This window comes from Neopsephotus bourkii, unplaced genomic scaffold (assembly GCF_033783945.1).
Source record: "Neopsephotus bourkii isolate Nb327-2 ecotype Australia unplaced genomic scaffold, CSIRO-AGI_Nbou_v1 NB_1616, whole genome shotgun sequence".
Classification (NCBI taxonomy): Eukaryota; Metazoa; Chordata; class Aves; order Psittaciformes; family Psittacidae; genus Neopsephotus; species Neopsephotus bourkii.
Window position 1 is genome coordinate 699,038 of NW_026902091.1, and position 16,652 is coordinate 715,689.

General features: G+C 38.5%; 1 protein-coding gene across 3 annotated transcripts in view; it reads left to right on the forward strand.

Annotated features, from left to right (window-relative positions):
• The window catches only part of PLCG2 (phospholipase C gamma 2), a 76,725-nt gene that overhangs the window by 41,386 nt on the left and 18,687 nt on the right, over positions 1–16,652 (forward strand). For all 3 annotated transcript variants that reach the window (XM_061372793.1, XM_061372791.1, XM_061372794.1), the window contains 12 exons: positions 1,032–1,100; positions 2,065–2,174; positions 2,982–3,078; positions 3,948–4,014; positions 4,216–4,373; positions 7,377–7,479; positions 8,416–8,625; positions 9,235–9,380; positions 10,378–10,492; positions 11,724–11,891; positions 12,496–12,584; positions 16,010–16,194. In XM_061372793.1, coding sequence (XP_061228777.1) covers positions 1,032–1,100; positions 2,065–2,174; positions 2,982–3,078; positions 3,948–4,014; positions 4,216–4,373; positions 7,377–7,479; positions 8,416–8,625; positions 9,235–9,380; positions 10,378–10,492; positions 11,724–11,891; positions 12,496–12,584; positions 16,010–16,194 — 1,517 coding nt within the window. The remainder of the gene's footprint in view (positions 1–1,031; positions 1,101–2,064; positions 2,175–2,981; positions 3,079–3,947; positions 4,015–4,215; positions 4,374–7,376; positions 7,480–8,415; positions 8,626–9,234; positions 9,381–10,377; positions 10,493–11,723; positions 11,892–12,495; positions 12,585–16,009; positions 16,195–16,652) is intronic.

Here is a 16,652-nt window from a genome sequence, read left to right on the forward strand (position 1 = left end):
GAGTTTTTGATAATAGCCTTGCCTGCATTTGGCCCTGCCTCTGTTGCTGGAGTGGGCAGAGATCATTAAATGATTGTGCAGAGGCCGATTGCTAAGCATTTCAGAAGAAAAGGAAGTATTCTGCTGTGCCCCTGGCTCTGGATGCTTCACCACAGTGGAGCTATCTCAGAGATGGCATCCAACTGCCTTCTGTGGTAAAAAGTGAAAGGTACTTAGAAAGCTCACTCTTTGAGATGCACATGAAGAAGTCTCCCTGAGATGTACTTGCCTCTGTCCATAGACTAAACTAGGAGCCTGGATAATTAGCTTAGAATAGATGCCTACTTTCTGGATGGACGTGTTTCTTGATGAGAGAGCTTTGCTGAGGTAACTGGCTTTTGAAAAGCTTGAGATGACGTCTTCTATTTTCAAATATATGTCTGCAGGGACATGTTAGAAGCTGCAGGGAAAACACCTCTGGCAGGTTTGAGGAAATTAAAACCTGGGCTTTTATTTTTTCTGGGGAGACAAAGAGGGATTGAAAATATTTTAGACCTCAGGATTTTTTATTATGTTGCCTATAGCTGAGGTTCTGCATCCTAGGATCAGATCCAAATGGGAACTCAAGGAGGGATTAAATATATGACTGTGTGTGTTGTTTTAGAATATTTCTCTAATAATGAAACCAACACTGGGACTAAAGTACTGTAACACAAGAATCGTTAGTGTAGGTATTGTCTTCCCTGGTTGCACATAGAAGGGTACTCACAATCTCACAGCTCTTTGACTCATTAAGAGATACCTTTGTGAGGTATTGCTGTTTCATCATGCTTTACTGTTCATTAAACTGAGGCATAGACGAATTAAATAACAAACTCACATTCAGCTATATTCAAGTATAAAAATGAGCATAACAGAGGTGTCTTTCTTCCCTCCTCTTCTGTTTGCCTAGGTATTGTCAAAAGATGGTTTCAGCAATGAATGCTCATTCAATACTTCTGTAATTTTTGATTCCTGTAACTACATTTTTTCCCCTTTCTTCCCGTTTTTAGGAAAAAGATATTAACTCCCTTTACGATGTCAAGATGTATGTGGAACCCAGTGAAATCACCCCTACAGTGGTATGCTTAAAGAGAGATATTCAGACTTACTGTAGGCTTCTGAAAATTGAGACTTGCTTGTTGATTTCCTGTTAGTAGCAAAGAAAAGAATTATTGAAAGCGTTAGGCTGCTTGATTTATGGGGGACTGGACAGCAGAAATTTAAAGGGTGTGACGCTTTTCTAGCATTTCTTTTAAAAGTTGTACCTACACGTTCTTATTTATATGCTTTCCGTATAAAAATGGTGGCTTTGGTTTATTAATGAATTATTAAGGTTTGTCCTCCTTTAGGATATATATGTTTTAAAAACAAGTGGCACACCAAACATCTACTTATCTCTGGGTTTTATTATGCCCTGCCAACTTGTGAATTCCCATAAAAATTTGCCTGCTTGTAAATTTTGTTGGCTGTAATTCTTTTTTGGTTTTTTGGCCAGTGAATTTGCACTGCTGCTGAAGAATTTGGGTAGTAGTAAATCCAAGATAAAGAAATTGCTTGTCTTGATAAAACCGCATGCCTTCCTAAAAGAAATGTGACCAGCAGGATAGCTGGTGTGGTTTGGAAGTAGAGGCTTTGTAAGCACCTAAGCCTACAGCTTCCAACTGTGTATGAATACATGTAATGAAGATAGAGGACTGATATTTCACTACGTGGTTCTCCTTTTTCCCCCCTCTTTTTTGAGTGTGTGTATGTCTTGCAGTAATTATGTTACAGCACTCATAAGAGAAAGATTCCTTTTTTCCAAGCTGGTAACTTGAAGAAGAGCATTTAAGTAGCATCACTTGCTACCACCAATAGATGTCACTCTGGAACTTCAGTATTTTAGTAGTGGTGTTTTCTAAGCTTCATAACAAAAAAAAAAAAAAAAGAAGAAAAGGATCCAATCCCTTTTTTTTTTTTTGTTTTGTTTTAAATAAGATTGCATTATTGATTATTTTATAACCCATCCCCCTGGATAACCCCTTTGCTCTGTTTCTCTTAAAGCCTCAGAGAACTGTGAAAGCCTTGTATGACTACACAGCCAAAAGAAGTGATGAATTGAGCTTCTCTCGAGGAGCTTTAATTCATAATGTCACAAAGGAAACAGGAGGCTGGTAAGGACAAAGATTCCTCATAGGAGAACTCCTGGTGACTTCTTAGATGGACTTAAAAATTGACCTTCTGGTAGTATTTTTAAAAGATTTGTACTGTCTGATTGCTGCTTACTGACTACGGCCTTACAAATCTTAATGCCAAAAAAACCAAGCCCTCATCCTCAAGTCTTCTTTCATGTCCTTTCTACTTTTCTGTCCTGCGGCAGTAACCTCAGCCTGCAGAACGTCCATAGCCCAGTGTATCCAGTATTTCTCCTTTACTACCTTAATCCTTCTTGAACACTTGTGTATTCTGGGAAGTCATGCATCTGTTACCATTGACATCATCGCTCTGTTTCTTCCCTTGATCTGCTAAGTACTTCTCGGGAATCAAACCCACCTTTTTTAGTTCTCTGTACAATCTCCTTTCATAAGAGGTTTTCTTTCTTAGAAGGCTTGTAAATTGCTTGGAAAGCTTGGGAATCTAGTGTTCCCCTGTAGTTTCTGCAGGGTAATCAACCACATAATAGTATTTTTAGTACTGGAGGGGCAAAAAGCCTCTTAAGTAATTAATTGCAGTTTACAATAACTGCAATCCCTCTGAAATAGTCTGTTACTACAGTTAATGATCACTTTGTTAGAGCTTCTAGCTACTTCATCACTTATATTTTGGTGATAGCCAGCTAGACTGTCACTGTTAGTATGGGGTTATTAATGACCAATTTCTTGAGGATTATTGCTTCATTAATGGTCTATTGAAGCTTTTGAACCATGGGGGGGGTTTGTGTGTGTCTATATATACATATACACTTTCCTTCTTAAATTCAGGTGGAAGGGGGATTATGGAGAAAAAGTCCAACACTATTTTCCATCTAATTATGTTGAAGACCTGTCATCTGAAAACTCTGCTGAGCTTGAAAACCAGGTGAGGGTTAAAGTTTGTCTGCTCTCTTACCCTAGAAGATGCTGCCTATTGGATGTAGAAGTATGCTTTAGAGAATTATGACTCTGCATGCTGTGTTTGAGAGAACATGAAATAAAGGAATGAATGTGTTCTTCACCATTCTCTGAATGTTATTGTCAGAACACCCCTTGTAAAAAACTACTTAAAAACTACTATTGCTGGTTTGATGGGGGTTTAGGAGATTATAATGTTTTCCTGCTAATGTAAATCATACCAGTTTAGAGTTTTCAGATACTTTGGCTAAACAATAATGTACCTGAAACTTTTAACTAGTTTGCCTGTATAATTACTGCTTTAATATTTTTAAATAAGAAAACTATGTGTAAAACCACATCTTACTAGCCATTTCACACTCCGTTATTTTTATGCATAGCTAACCCTATACTGTTTGTGAAAAGTATCTAAAAATCTAGTGTTGGACAAAGTTCTCTTCAACAAAAGAAAACAAAACTCCACAGTAATCAGTTTTTAACATTTTGGAGTTTTAAAAATAAAATGTTGAATTGTGCTGTTCTGAAGCACTCCCAATGATTTTCCAGGAGTCTTTGGAGGAAAGCACATATTGGATTTCCATTCACAATCATTGCAGGCTTAAGCAGACAAGAAAAATGACCAGTTGTCAGGACAGAAGCTGCACTCACTATAGTGATTTTCATGTGTTTGTCAAAGTAGGAATTTCTTGAGATGGAAACAGGCTTTTAAACACTATTGTGGGCATGCTTTCAGTGAAACTGAAATTAGGTTTAATGGTGCGTGTTTATTTCTGTTAATGTCCTGTTTATATTCATTCAGGAGAAGATTTAGGGTCAGATTTACCTCATGTTTTTCAGATTATCGAGGACAATCCATTAGGCTCTCTGTGTCACGGCATACTGGTACTCAATACTTACAATGTTGGTATGTATTTTCTGATGCTTGCTTATGGACTCCTGAGCTTTCCGTGTTGAGTAGACTCTTTATGTTTCGCAGGAAAGATTAAAAAAAATTAATATGATAAAAGTTTATGATACTGACTGTTGCAATAAATCAACAATGGCAGCTTAGAAGAATAGCTGTTGGATTTCAGTATAAATCTCTTGCTCCTGTGTTGCTCAACAGTGAAAATGCCACAAGGGAAGCACAAAAAGCCTTTTGTGTTCATTCTGGAACCTAAGAATCCAGAAGATCCATGTGTTGAGTTTGCAACTGATAAAGTAGAAGAACTCTTTGAGTGGTACCAAAGTATCCGTGAAATCACTTGGAAGACTACAGAAGAGGTACAGCTAAAAATCTATCCCTTTATAATGTACTGCTGTAAATTTACAGTTGGATTTGTCTTTAGCTGGCGTACGCTGCCAAACCTTGCTAAGACATGGTGCTTCATTCTGTTGCTTGTTGCTCTGTCCATTTTATTGATGCTTGTTCCCCAGACTCTTTTGGGAATGTAAATTAGCATTTTGTGTAAATTTGTTAAACAGGGTTTTTTCAGAGGTATACTGTCTGGGTTGCACTCTGCACCTCAGTGAAGTGCATGTAGTAGCACAAAGTAGATACCATTACAGTTTTACATCTGGTTACACTGGTTCAGTCCTAGAGTTAAGCAGAAAGAAGCTCAGATATCAGGCTGTTTCTGTTCAGAGTTGTGAATCCACTAGTGAGTATATGTGAAATCTGAGCTGCCATTACCTAAACTCTTAATTGTGAGTACTAACTCTGCTTCCTGGTGAATGCAGTGGCACTGGTAGGGAATTGTTTGGATAATTATTTATTTGTAAACTAGTAGGCACATTCTGCATTTACCAGATCTTCAGTAGTAGTATTTCCAAATCCTTGCCTAAAGATTAAAGGATTCTGCCTAAGTTTAGCTTCTGTGTCCCTCTAACAGGACGTATGTGCCACTTAAAGACATTCTTCAGGACTTGGTTTTCGTGTTCTGATGTATTAATTTATCTCCCCGTCAGTCTTTTCTAGTATTTAAGAAGTCTTTGACATGACCAGAAAGCCCAATGACTATGCTTGAGTATACTCTTTCCTTTGTTGCTTTTATTCACGTTTTACTAAGTTGGTGGTATGAGTGGTAGAAGATACATTTGAGTATCATGTTGGCTTGTGCTGTTTATCTGTCATCTGGAGTGGTAATGCTCTGAGGGTCTTCATAATCCTATTTATAGCAGGCAGGTTGGTGTCTCAAAGAAAGAACTGCAAATTCAGCAAGGGAAAAGCCAACAGGAGTGGTTGGCCTATTGTTATGGAAGCAGAGAGGCAGTTCTTATGCCAGGCTTCCATTTAAAAATAAGAAGAGAAATGTGACCTAGAAGTGTCTCTAAATGGAATGCTTTTAATGTATAAGCTCTTCAGGAGCTTGGCAGCTTTTTCTACCACTGTACAGTTAGAGGAGCATTAAACACTGTATTCAAAGATGCTTTAAAGCTTGTTTCTGTCAGTCAGGGGGCTTTTCTCACAGCATGGCCTCTAGAAAGTTCACATGATAAACTGCTGCATGGAGCAGGGAAGAAGCTGTCAAGGAAAGGCCCTTTTTGATAGCACAGTAAACAGGCTGAATTTTGGGGAAGGAGAAAGCATGGTGAGACAGCACTATGCTGCCATACAGGTTTCAATTGACTTTATTTTGGAGCAGTGTCCATTATACACAAAAAGTAAAACTAAGCTTCACATATCTTGTCATCTCTGCTTAATACTGACACTTGCCATGCTTTTAGTAATGGTTGTTCATTGCTGTCTCTCTTGCTTGGTTATCACTAGAAGGTTATGTCTAAAGATGAGCTCATAGCATCTAGAAGTATCCTTTGCTATTTGTAACTGTGATCACTTGTAAGCAATGTCTGGGAAACTTGGTGGATGACTAAGTACAATGAGGTTTGGACAGCTTTTTCCCAAGGTTATTTCCAAATCTAAATACCATATTCTTCTTTGCTTATCTTAGACTCCAATGTATAATCTCTGGTTCGGTGAAACATTATGGAAGCCCGTGGCTTCCTAGGTCTGATTTTCATTCCGCTTCAGTTTGTCTTGTTGAGGAAATTATTTTGGGAGACTTCCTAATTGCTGCTGCTTCATAACCTCTTGGACCAAAGCTAATCACTGTTCTGTATGAGACTCTTCTAATACTGTGCAATTGCTTCTTACGTCTGAAAAGACTCCCGCCCCAGTGTCTTAACTCAAGACAAGTCTCAATGATTTTAGGAGTTCCCAGTCTCTGGTTGCATGGACCATTGCTCAGCTTCCACAGAGCAGGTGCTTCCAAACATGGAAGTAGGTAGTGGGTTTATTACTGGTGATAACAAGATTACATGTGATTTTCCACACATAACATTATTGGTTTGGTGCGCAAATAGAAAGCTAAAGGAATAATGCTTATTGGGTTTGGATTTAGGTATTGGGGAGTTACTGACAAGACCTAAGTCCTGCTCAGGACTGTAAATAAATAGATTACATTCCATTACATTACCCATTCCATTTTTCTGCATACATTTGCATTTGTGTGAGTTACAGAATGGAGAATATAACTAAAATTCAGTACAGTCACATTAAAAGAAAAAAATAAGTAATTGTTGCCAGGTTATTGATAGGGCTAATCAGAGAAGCACTGAAATACTTGCTGAAGGAAAAAAGCCCTAAGAACACAACCCCCTTCAAAACATACCTGCAACTATGAAGACAGGCTGAGAAAGCTGGGGCTGTTCAGCCTGGAGAAGAGAAGGCTGCGTGGAGACCTCATAGCAGCCTTCCAGTATCTGAAGGGGGCATATAGGGATGCTGTGGATGGACTCTTCATTAGGGACTGTAGTGGTAATGGGTTAAAACTTCAACAGGGGAAGTTTAGATTGGATATAAGGAGGAAATTCCTTCCTGTTGGGGTGGTGAGGCACTGGAATAGGTTGCCCAAGGAGGTTGCAAATGCTCCATCCCTGGCAGTGTTCAAGGCCAGGTTGGATGAGGCCTTGGGTAATATGGTTTAGAGCAAGGTGTCCCTGCCCGTGGCAGGGGGATTGGAGCTTGATGATCTTGAGGTCCTTTCCAACCCTAACTATTCTATGATTCTATGATTCTATGAACTATACCCCAAATCCACTTGGTTAGCCTGTTCTCTGAATTGGGTCTTAAAGTACATTGCATTTGTGCAAGTGGCTAAGGTATCAGGTAGGAATCTGAGCAACAAAGAATGCATCAGCTTTGTAATTGCATTAGAGTGTACCCTGGTGCTACTCTACCATAATGCTCAGTGAATCTGTAATCTAAAACTTCATTACATTTTACAGGAGAACAGGAGGAAATACTGGGAAAAGAATCAGTTGATTGCTATTGAATTATCTGATCTGGTAATCTACTGCAAGCCAACAAGCAAAACCAAGGACAACTTAGGTACCTATTTCCTTTGACATTACACCTGAATTTTATCCTACTATCTTTACAGATGTTAGTTGATATTTTAGAACCCAGGATAAAATCTATCATTTCTCTGCTGGGAAACAAACTTCTGCCTCGCCCATGCAATTTTCAGTGGGACTTTGAAATTATGCACTAGGAACTTGATGCTATTCAGCTGTCACGAAGAAACTGTCACAGAATTCTAACTACTACTAGATACACCCTCTCCTAGGTCTTTCATGGGGAAGCTCACTAGTTATGTGTCAGCTGACTTCTTTGAGATGAGAAACTCTGGCTGAACACTTGTGATTTGTTTGTAAAACCCTTCAAAATTGATGTGCTGTGCATCACGTAATTTTACTGTAAGAATCTGTTTGCCATTTGTGCAAGATATTGGAATGGTATATATGGTTTCATAATAGAAATGAGAACTGGCGTCTCAGTAAGTGCTGTGCGGAATCCGACACTGAAATATGTACTACTTGTCCCATTTTTTGGTCATTGCTACCTGAGGATCCAGCAAATGTGGCCTTTAAGTTTCTTTGCAAAGCTGCCAATGTGGTTAAGACATTGTAATTATAGTTATTGTTTGAGGCATTGGCTAACCCTGGCTCACCCTTTCTTCTGCCCATTTAAACCCTGGAAAAGATGTCTCATTTAAATATGCTATAGTGAACAGAAGTACATTATTAGCAATGATAAGATGAGAACATGACTATAGACTCTTATCTGCCCTTCTGCAAAGTGTGTGGCAAGCAGGTAATTTTCACTTCCAGACTTGATGCTCACCCAGTTTGCCTGCATGAAAACTGCGCCAATTATTGCATTAAAGGACAAAACAAAGTGAAACAAAGTATTAGTAGAAATGCAGTATAAATGTCAACTTATATCTTCCTGTAGTAACCTCTTTTTCTTCCCTCTCCTATGTAGAAAACCCTGATTTCAAAGAAATACGTTCTTTTGTGGAAACCAAGGCAGAGAGCATTGTTAAGCAAAAGCCAGCTGAGTTGTTGAAATACAACCTGAAGGGACTGACACGTGTCTATCCTAAAGGACAGAGGGTCGACTCATCCAACTATGACCCATTCCGCCTTTGGCTTTGTGGCTCCCAGATGGTGGCTCTTAACTTCCAAACTCCAGGTACTGTTCTTATTAAAAAAGGATCTAAAATCCACCTTCTATTTCACTATAAACAAGCAGCTTTCTGGCCCCTCTGCCATCCTCGTCACTGTGGTTGTCCTATTTATTTGTGCTCCCCTGCAAGAAGTGATGTGCAAGAACAAAGTTTGGTTTTGAATGTGTGGATCACTTGACAGAGCTGGTTCTCCAAAATCAGCCTCCAAAAGTCCTGTTTCTGAGCTTAACTAGCTGCAAACTCTAAAAACTTTATTTCACCTTGATCCTTATGATAAGTAGGTAAAAATATTTCTACAGTATGTTTCAGGTGAATGAACAGTTGTTCAGTCACAGGGAAGGCTGTACTCCAGTTTCTGGTAAGGGTCAGCTAGGTTATGACACATTGATAGGAAACTAATTGTGAATAGAGATGGGTTTATTGGGATTAAAATTGGTGAGAAATTGCCTCTAAGTTTCAGTTACTGAAGGGAACCAGGTCTTGCAACTTATCTTTCCAGGTCTTTCTGATAAAGTGGTGAAAGAATTGCAGAAAGGAGCCATTAGTCTGGCACTTCCTTAGCTTTATTCAAATAAGGATCTTCTTCTATTATGACTGTTTAACTCTCTTCTTAGATAAATACATGCAATTGAACCATGCCCTGTTTTCACTTAATGGACGCACTGGCTATGTTCTGCAGCCAGAAAGCATGCGAAATGAAGAATATGACCCAATGCCAAATGACTCGAAGAGGAAATTGCAGATGATTATGACAGTGAGGGTAAATCTCTTTTGTAAATTATGTTTTTCACAAGTCATAAGTATCTATAAAACTAAACCTAAAGCTATTATGTTTCAAAGCAAGATCTGACAGATTGTCAAAATACTGTTTTCAAATCTCAGCGTGTTTGAGAATAAAAACCTAATTCCACTGGTTTCTGAAAAGAAAGCTATATCTTTACCATGCTAATGAAGCACATTGCTATAGTGCTGAAAACAGAATCCTGGGATAATTTTATATAATTGCTAATAAAAATTCCAAATGAACTAGCATTTCCAGTCTAATGACTTCTCAATAGCAGGGTCCTAATGGAGATTGGTCAGCAGCAGACTAACTAGTTCAGAGATTTCCAGTGAGGAAGATAGATACCTATAATGAAATACAGAAATTAAACAGAAGAAATAGTAAGCTGACCATCCCTTCATCATATTTGGTTCTCTGTGACTTAATCAAAATGTCATTGTCATTTTTCATGGAGAGATGAGTTTATAATTTGAAAATTATTCCTTGTTGTCTTCTTGTACTAAAGAGGAATCTAACTGCTGTTCTCAGTTGCTGTACAGTAGGAGATATCCTTTAAAAATATGTTTTCTGAGAAGAAGAAACACACTGACTACTTTTTATTACAGTCTAGCGAAGAGGTAAACAGGGGCTGTGAATGTAAAGCAGGGATGTCTTAAAATAGGTATGTAATAAAGACAGAAGAAAGATAACAGAACTTATATTACAGGCCTGGCCTGGAACCACATACTGTGTGTAGTGAATGTCAGCTACAGTATCTTGCAGTGAAAATCACTGGGTTACCCAAATGGACAATATTATTAATGGTGGCACAGATAGTAAGTTTAATACATACAAACCTATTCGAGACAGGGAGTGTGTATTTTTGCATGTTCTTCTGGATCCACTCCCCTCTAGTTCTCTAGGCTAGCTTCTGTATAGAAATAACGCTGACAAGTTTCCTTTGGAGGTGGTTATAACTCAGTTGCTCTTGCAGGTTTTAGGTGCTCGTCATCTCCCTAAACCTGGTAGAAGCATTGCTTGTCCCTTTGTAGAGGTAGAGATTTGTGGGGCTGAATATGATAACAACAAATTCAAGACAACAGTTGTGAGTGAGTATCTGTGGTTTTCTGTGTTGTAGGGATATGGTTATACCTCAGGTGTGCTTAAATAAATTGAGTAGAGGATAACCATGAATTTATGTTGACTGTGACTGGCCTGTAACCTGTGTAGGGAGCACTAAGTTAACTGTCACCCTGCTTTATTCTCTTGCTTGCCTCAGGGCCAGATAATTTGAGAAACTTCAATGTATATCAGATTCAGAAAAAAGTACTATTGCAGTTTGTAACACTCCCCCCTCCCCTCCCCCCCAAGTCACAGTTCTGTTAAGGTTTTGCCTACGTACAATTTTGTGTATTTGCATACTTTTAAAAACTGCTGTCTTGAAAGTGCTTCCAGTAGTGGTAGTCAGTTCTCAAAAAGTCTGGCCCAAATGGGGAATTACTACTGCGAGAATCAGACTGTGTTTAGTTAAACTCAGGGTCTAAGACTGGCATCCCCTTGGAGACAGCTTGGATATATAGGGCTGTGAAATAGCATAATGTGCAACCCAACTTAGGTTGGTCAAAGCTGAATTGGTGAATTCTGCATAAGGGATGTGTGTTTGTGTGTACATGAGCTTCATTTAAGTGCACTGAACTGGGGCAATATCTCAGCCACTTAACAGTTCAAGATTTAATATTTCTAGATTCAGCAGTGTTTTTCTAGTAGACAAAGGTTCTAATTATCCAAGCCACTCATCCTACTGGAGAATAAACATGGAATCAGAAGAACGTGCACTGTGGCTGTTCCGTACTTCAGAGAAGAGGATTATGATTTTAACTTTTTTGGGAAGTGACCAAGACTTTAGAGAGCAAACCTGGCAGTGTTTCACATACCAAATTACTCAGTGTTCTATAAATGACTCAAAGACTTGGGCCATGATACATTAGTCTTCTCAGTGCTTTTCATGTTTCACTCTGACATGGACCATGAGGCTCAATAATATAAGCGATGAATTAGCTTTTTTTTTTTTTTACAGATGTGTCCAATTATATGTTTAATTACAAATAATAGCTTTAATAATAGCTTTTCTTCATGTATTTCCATCCCTGACAAGTTTCCTCCTATCTTCCTGTCCAAATAAACAAATATAAACCTTCTGAAGCAAGGTTACAACAGGAGACAAATGGTAAATAGGATTTTTGGGTCTTTGTATCCCCAGAAAATGTCATAGAATACATATTCATATGTGAATGAACTGAAATTATAGCTTCATACTGCAACTGTTTCCTTTCGTTACAGATGACAATGGCCTTAATCCAGTTTGGGCTCCCTGTCCAGAGCAAGTGAAATTTGAAATTTATGATCCAAACCTAGCGTTCCTGCGCTTTGTTGTGTATGAGGAGGATATGTTCAGTGATCCCAATTTCTTAGCACATGCCACTTTTCCCATTAAAGGAATCAAGTCAGGTAAGATCAGTAGGTATAAAAAGGGGCTAAGTTAGAAAGATGCTGCTCAACATTGATGTATTGTGACTTTGCTCTCAGTAGCAGCTACAACATGTCAAAGGACAAATGATCTTTTGATCTGAGTTCCTTGAATCCAGTGTTTTTTAGGATACTGGGTGTGTAGTGTATAAATATTTAAAATGATCCTCTCACCCTACCAAAATTTCTTCTTTTTAAAGATAGGAAAGTATTCTGTAGAACAGTTTACACTGTCTTTACCACATACTCCATTTCAGCAACAGGGATATGTGCTCTGAGTAAAATGTGGGAAGATTTTTTTCTGTTCTGGTGTCAGTGCACTTTTTTGTTGATTATCTTAGATGTGGACATACATACAGTAAGTTTTCTGCCTTCCTCTGCTTCTGGCTTCAGTTTTCAAGAGCAGTTTTGCCACTCTTGCTTTTGTTTCCCTGTAGTTGTCGTAGCAAAGCCCACTCTCAGCAGCAGAACGTTTGGGTGATGAAGAATCTGCTAGCCCTTAGCACTGTATGCACCACTCTTGTGACTGCAGATAACCCTCTGCCTTGACTCTAATTGCTCTTTGCATGTGTTTCCTTCACTGCAGGTTTTAGATCAGTTCCTCTCAAGAACGGCTATAGTGAAGATATAGAGTTGGCCTCACTTCTAGTTCACTGTGAGATGCAACAAGTTCTGGTGAGAAGTACTGGGGTTTTTTTCATGCACTTAGGGAATATGTTATCAGTTCTTTGTGGAAAGCAGGACATTAGGATTTAGTTTTCATTCTGTGTCTGATGTGCTGTTGTCAGGCGTTTCTTCTGCAGGTACTGGGAAGGATCAGTAACGCAAAGTGAGTTACTCTCCCCCAGATGGACAGATTATATAGTTGTTACAAGAAATGATGCACTAACAAAGCCTCATTACCTTCACTAGTTTTTACTGTAATAGCATGGTCACTGTCTTCCTGTGTTAGCTGACTGATGCCATGCAAAGCTAGCTAAATTCAACTTTGACTTCGTAGAATAATCTTTTTTTTAAAGGCCCTATATGAAAAGATACCACTTTAGAAGAGAAGATAGTAATTTCTCTCAGTACTTCATTACAATAAACAATCCATTAGGTGGAAGACATTCTGTTTCCTGCAGAAGTGCTAATCTGCTTGTTTTAAGTCTTTCTAAAATAACTGATCAAAACACCAGTATTTTTAAATGCACATGGGAGGAAATAATGATGCATCCTTGCTCATGAAGCCAGGTGTTAAAGTGGCTGATCTGTGAACAGCATTTGTTGGTGTTCCAAAGGTACTGGCTGTGTATGTTGATCTGAAGCAGGATTATTCTCAGACTCTCCGTATCTCAGTAATTTATGTAAGTTAAAAACACTGGTGTAGAGGCCATGTGATGTTTAAAGATGCTTCTGAGAAGTGGGTATTTCAGGATGCTTTCCAGTATCCTTCAGATTCAGAGAGAGAAAAACAAAGAGTCTAAATTATTTGTGGTCTTTTACAACCATTCAAGCTTACACTGCATTTCACACCAGTGTACCTTATTTTTCCTGATTAAAACACCCAACTTCTGCTAACTGTAAGTCAGCATGTCTCTAGAGGGATTTGTGCCTGCAGTTGCATACAGTGAAATGGAAATGACTGAATTCAGTCACGTTCTTCTTCACAAAGGAGTGGCAGTCTTTCAAACATCTGTTGTCAAGGGTTTTTCAAAGCCACCTTATAATGCATGATGTAAAATGACTCTGTGTAGAGACAGTGTTTGGCAGTTATGGTAGGTTCTTCTGTTGGCCAGCTTAAGAGTCATGACAGCAAGACAAGACTAGACGGTGAGACTGTGTGTGTGTAAAGAAGAGATCTGCATCCTTTGAAGATAAAGTTTAAAATGTGCATGTTTCATGGACACAAGTCTGATAGAGGCCTGAGGAAGTGCTCTTTTCTGGCTTGCTGCCTTTTTGAAAACTGGCAGCAGCTCACCAGTGCCTGTTATGTCGAGCATGGACATCACTTGTAGGTATATTGTGAATTCCTTCTGCCGTGGTTTCTCTTCAGAAATTCAGATCATTACTTGCCTGGGGCAGGAGAAGCTCTTAAAGTGATGTTCATAGCAGCAGTATGTCTCCCAATCTGTCAGCACAGAGTCCTTTGACAGTAGTACATTTCGCACTCTTGAAGCCCCTTCTGCTTGTTAAGCCAAATGAAGATACAACAGAGCTCTGTATTTTTACAGTGTCTGATGTCTCCGGGTGCCAATGCAGAGGCAGAAGAACTTGCAAAAAATTCCCCTTTTGTTTGGCAGTCTGCAGCAGATCAAGTCTTGCTGTAGTTAATCAACCTCTAGAACTTCTGCCAGATCATTCAAGAAGCATCAGAGAAGATCAAGACTGGCTCCATCTGTTCTTTTGCCCCCCCTTTTTTTTTAATGATGACCCTCCATAAAATGATATAATTTCGTAACAGGCCTGTTTATATACAGAACCCATCTGCATACTTTTAGCAATGAAATACAGAATTATGAAGGCAAATTACAGATGGCTGTGGAATTTCTAAGGAATAGAGAAGTAAGAATATTGTAGCTGTAAGCATGCACATTTGTGAATTATTACGTGGAGCCTTGTGAAGTTTCTGTTGAAGTTAGAGAGTTTTCTTGGTAATGTAGAAATTGTACCATACTGAGGTGGTTTTGCATTTAGAAGCTTGTCATTTGCTTGAAAATTTATTTACTTGCTTCAGAAAGTGTCTGTCTCTTCATTCACCAGCATTTTCTGATTACAATCAGCCTTGATACTGTGTATGGTTTTTAACATAAAGATTGAAATGGACATTCTTAAATGGGGTTTTAAAGTCTATCTTTGTGGATGTGTTTATTTACAAGAACAAATAGTAGTACAGTATACATCTTGGTGATTACACCTGCAGATTGGTAACTGTCAATCTGCTTTTCCTTTTGCAATTTGGGAATACAAAGTTTCTTTCCCCTTCTAAAAAAATACTTCAAAATCTTAATTAGTAGCATAGCACTAAGGCTGTTCCAGTTGCTTCAATCCATAGCTGGGTAGGAGTGTGTTTTGGGACAGCACAAAGGACATACTGAAACCCTTTGGGCATGTTTCTAACCTATCAGGTTTCCTAGATCTGGACTGAGTGCAGAAAGAGGCATTCTTATTAGTATGCTGCCTCTGAAAATGTTTGGATTTATTACATTTATTGATTGCATGTTATTTCTTGTAGGATGAGTATCTTGTTTTGCTGCTGATGTGAAAATTAAGACTTCAGTTCTGCCAGTACTATTCCCCACTAGTAACTCTATAAAGGAGACAGGTTTTGCATCCAAAGTCTTGAAGTATTAAAATAATTTGAAGTCACAAATGGAATCATAATGATTATATTTTATGCTTGTGGAACATTTGGAGACCTAATGTAGGCCGTATGTGGCAATAGAAACTGATTGCTGCACATGATTCTTCAAATACTTAGTTCCTCTGCAATTATTGAATTGCCATAGCTACATAGAAACACAAGATCTGTCCTTCTTTCTTGATCATCCAAGTACTTGCTGTTCTCAGAAGTCCCATTTACTGGTCAGTGCCTAGACTTTCAGTCTAGTTTTCAATAGGAAGACACCAGGATTTGTACTATGTTGCATAATACACAAATATGATGGAAGAGTCAAAAATAAACTTAAAAAAAAAAGTGTTCTTAAAACTGCTATAATCCTGTACCCCATCATGACACCCCATTTGCTGTCCTTTCTTCAGTGGACTGACATGCTTTTTTAGGGAAAAATATTCCAGTGGAAGTGTTTAGATATACAAGTTTCATGACTTGTGCTGAAATGTCCCTGATGTTCCCATTAGAGGGTATTGTTGGCCATGCTTGGGGCTGAGGCATTTTTTTGTTCTTTCTTAGTTTGTTTCTGCAAAAATTACAGAAACATACTTCTATAAAATTTTCTTTAAAAGTTTTAAATAGTACTTAAAACTACTTTTATAAAACATTTTATAAAGCTAATGGAATATGTTTAAGAAAACAGAATAATCCCCCAAACTATGTCAATTCCATGTCATTTTGGATATGTGTCTTACAAGTTACGCTGATTTCCAATATTCTTTTGAAGGAAAGCGAGGAAGAGCTTTACTCCTCGTGTCGGCAACTTCGAAAGCACCAGGAGGAGCTTAATAACCAGCTGTTCCTTTATGACGCCCATATGAATTCAAGGAATCCTAACAGAGATGCTATATTGAAAGAATTCAGTGTAAATGAGCACAAACTACAGATATATCAAGACACATGCAACCGCAGGTGGGTGGATAATCATTCTCATTTCCAAGGTAGCTCTATCAAGACATGATTTATGGTAAGGAAATCTCAGATTTATCAAAATGAGCATCTAAAGAGTGGTGAGGGTAGAATGCGTGTATTTGTAGGAAGGAAGGGCTGCTGTGAAGCAAGGGTGGGCTGCATGCCACTAGAGGCCAGCAGATGCTGCGAAATGTCTGCTGAGTGAAATAGTGGTTTCCGTGGTCACAGTGAAATATGTATTCCTGCGAGTTTGTATTCCTATTTTCTCCAGCTTTCCAGTATTTGCAGCCAAATAAATAAACTGCCTTTCTCCTTCTACACTATTAAAGTTTTGTCCCTGGAAACCTTGTTAGGATATTAGGTATGTGGGAACAGAAGATGCTTCCAGATACACAAACCATAAATAAGATAAAAACAGAACTGAGTTGTAACAGCACAGACTTGCTAGTTAAGCATCA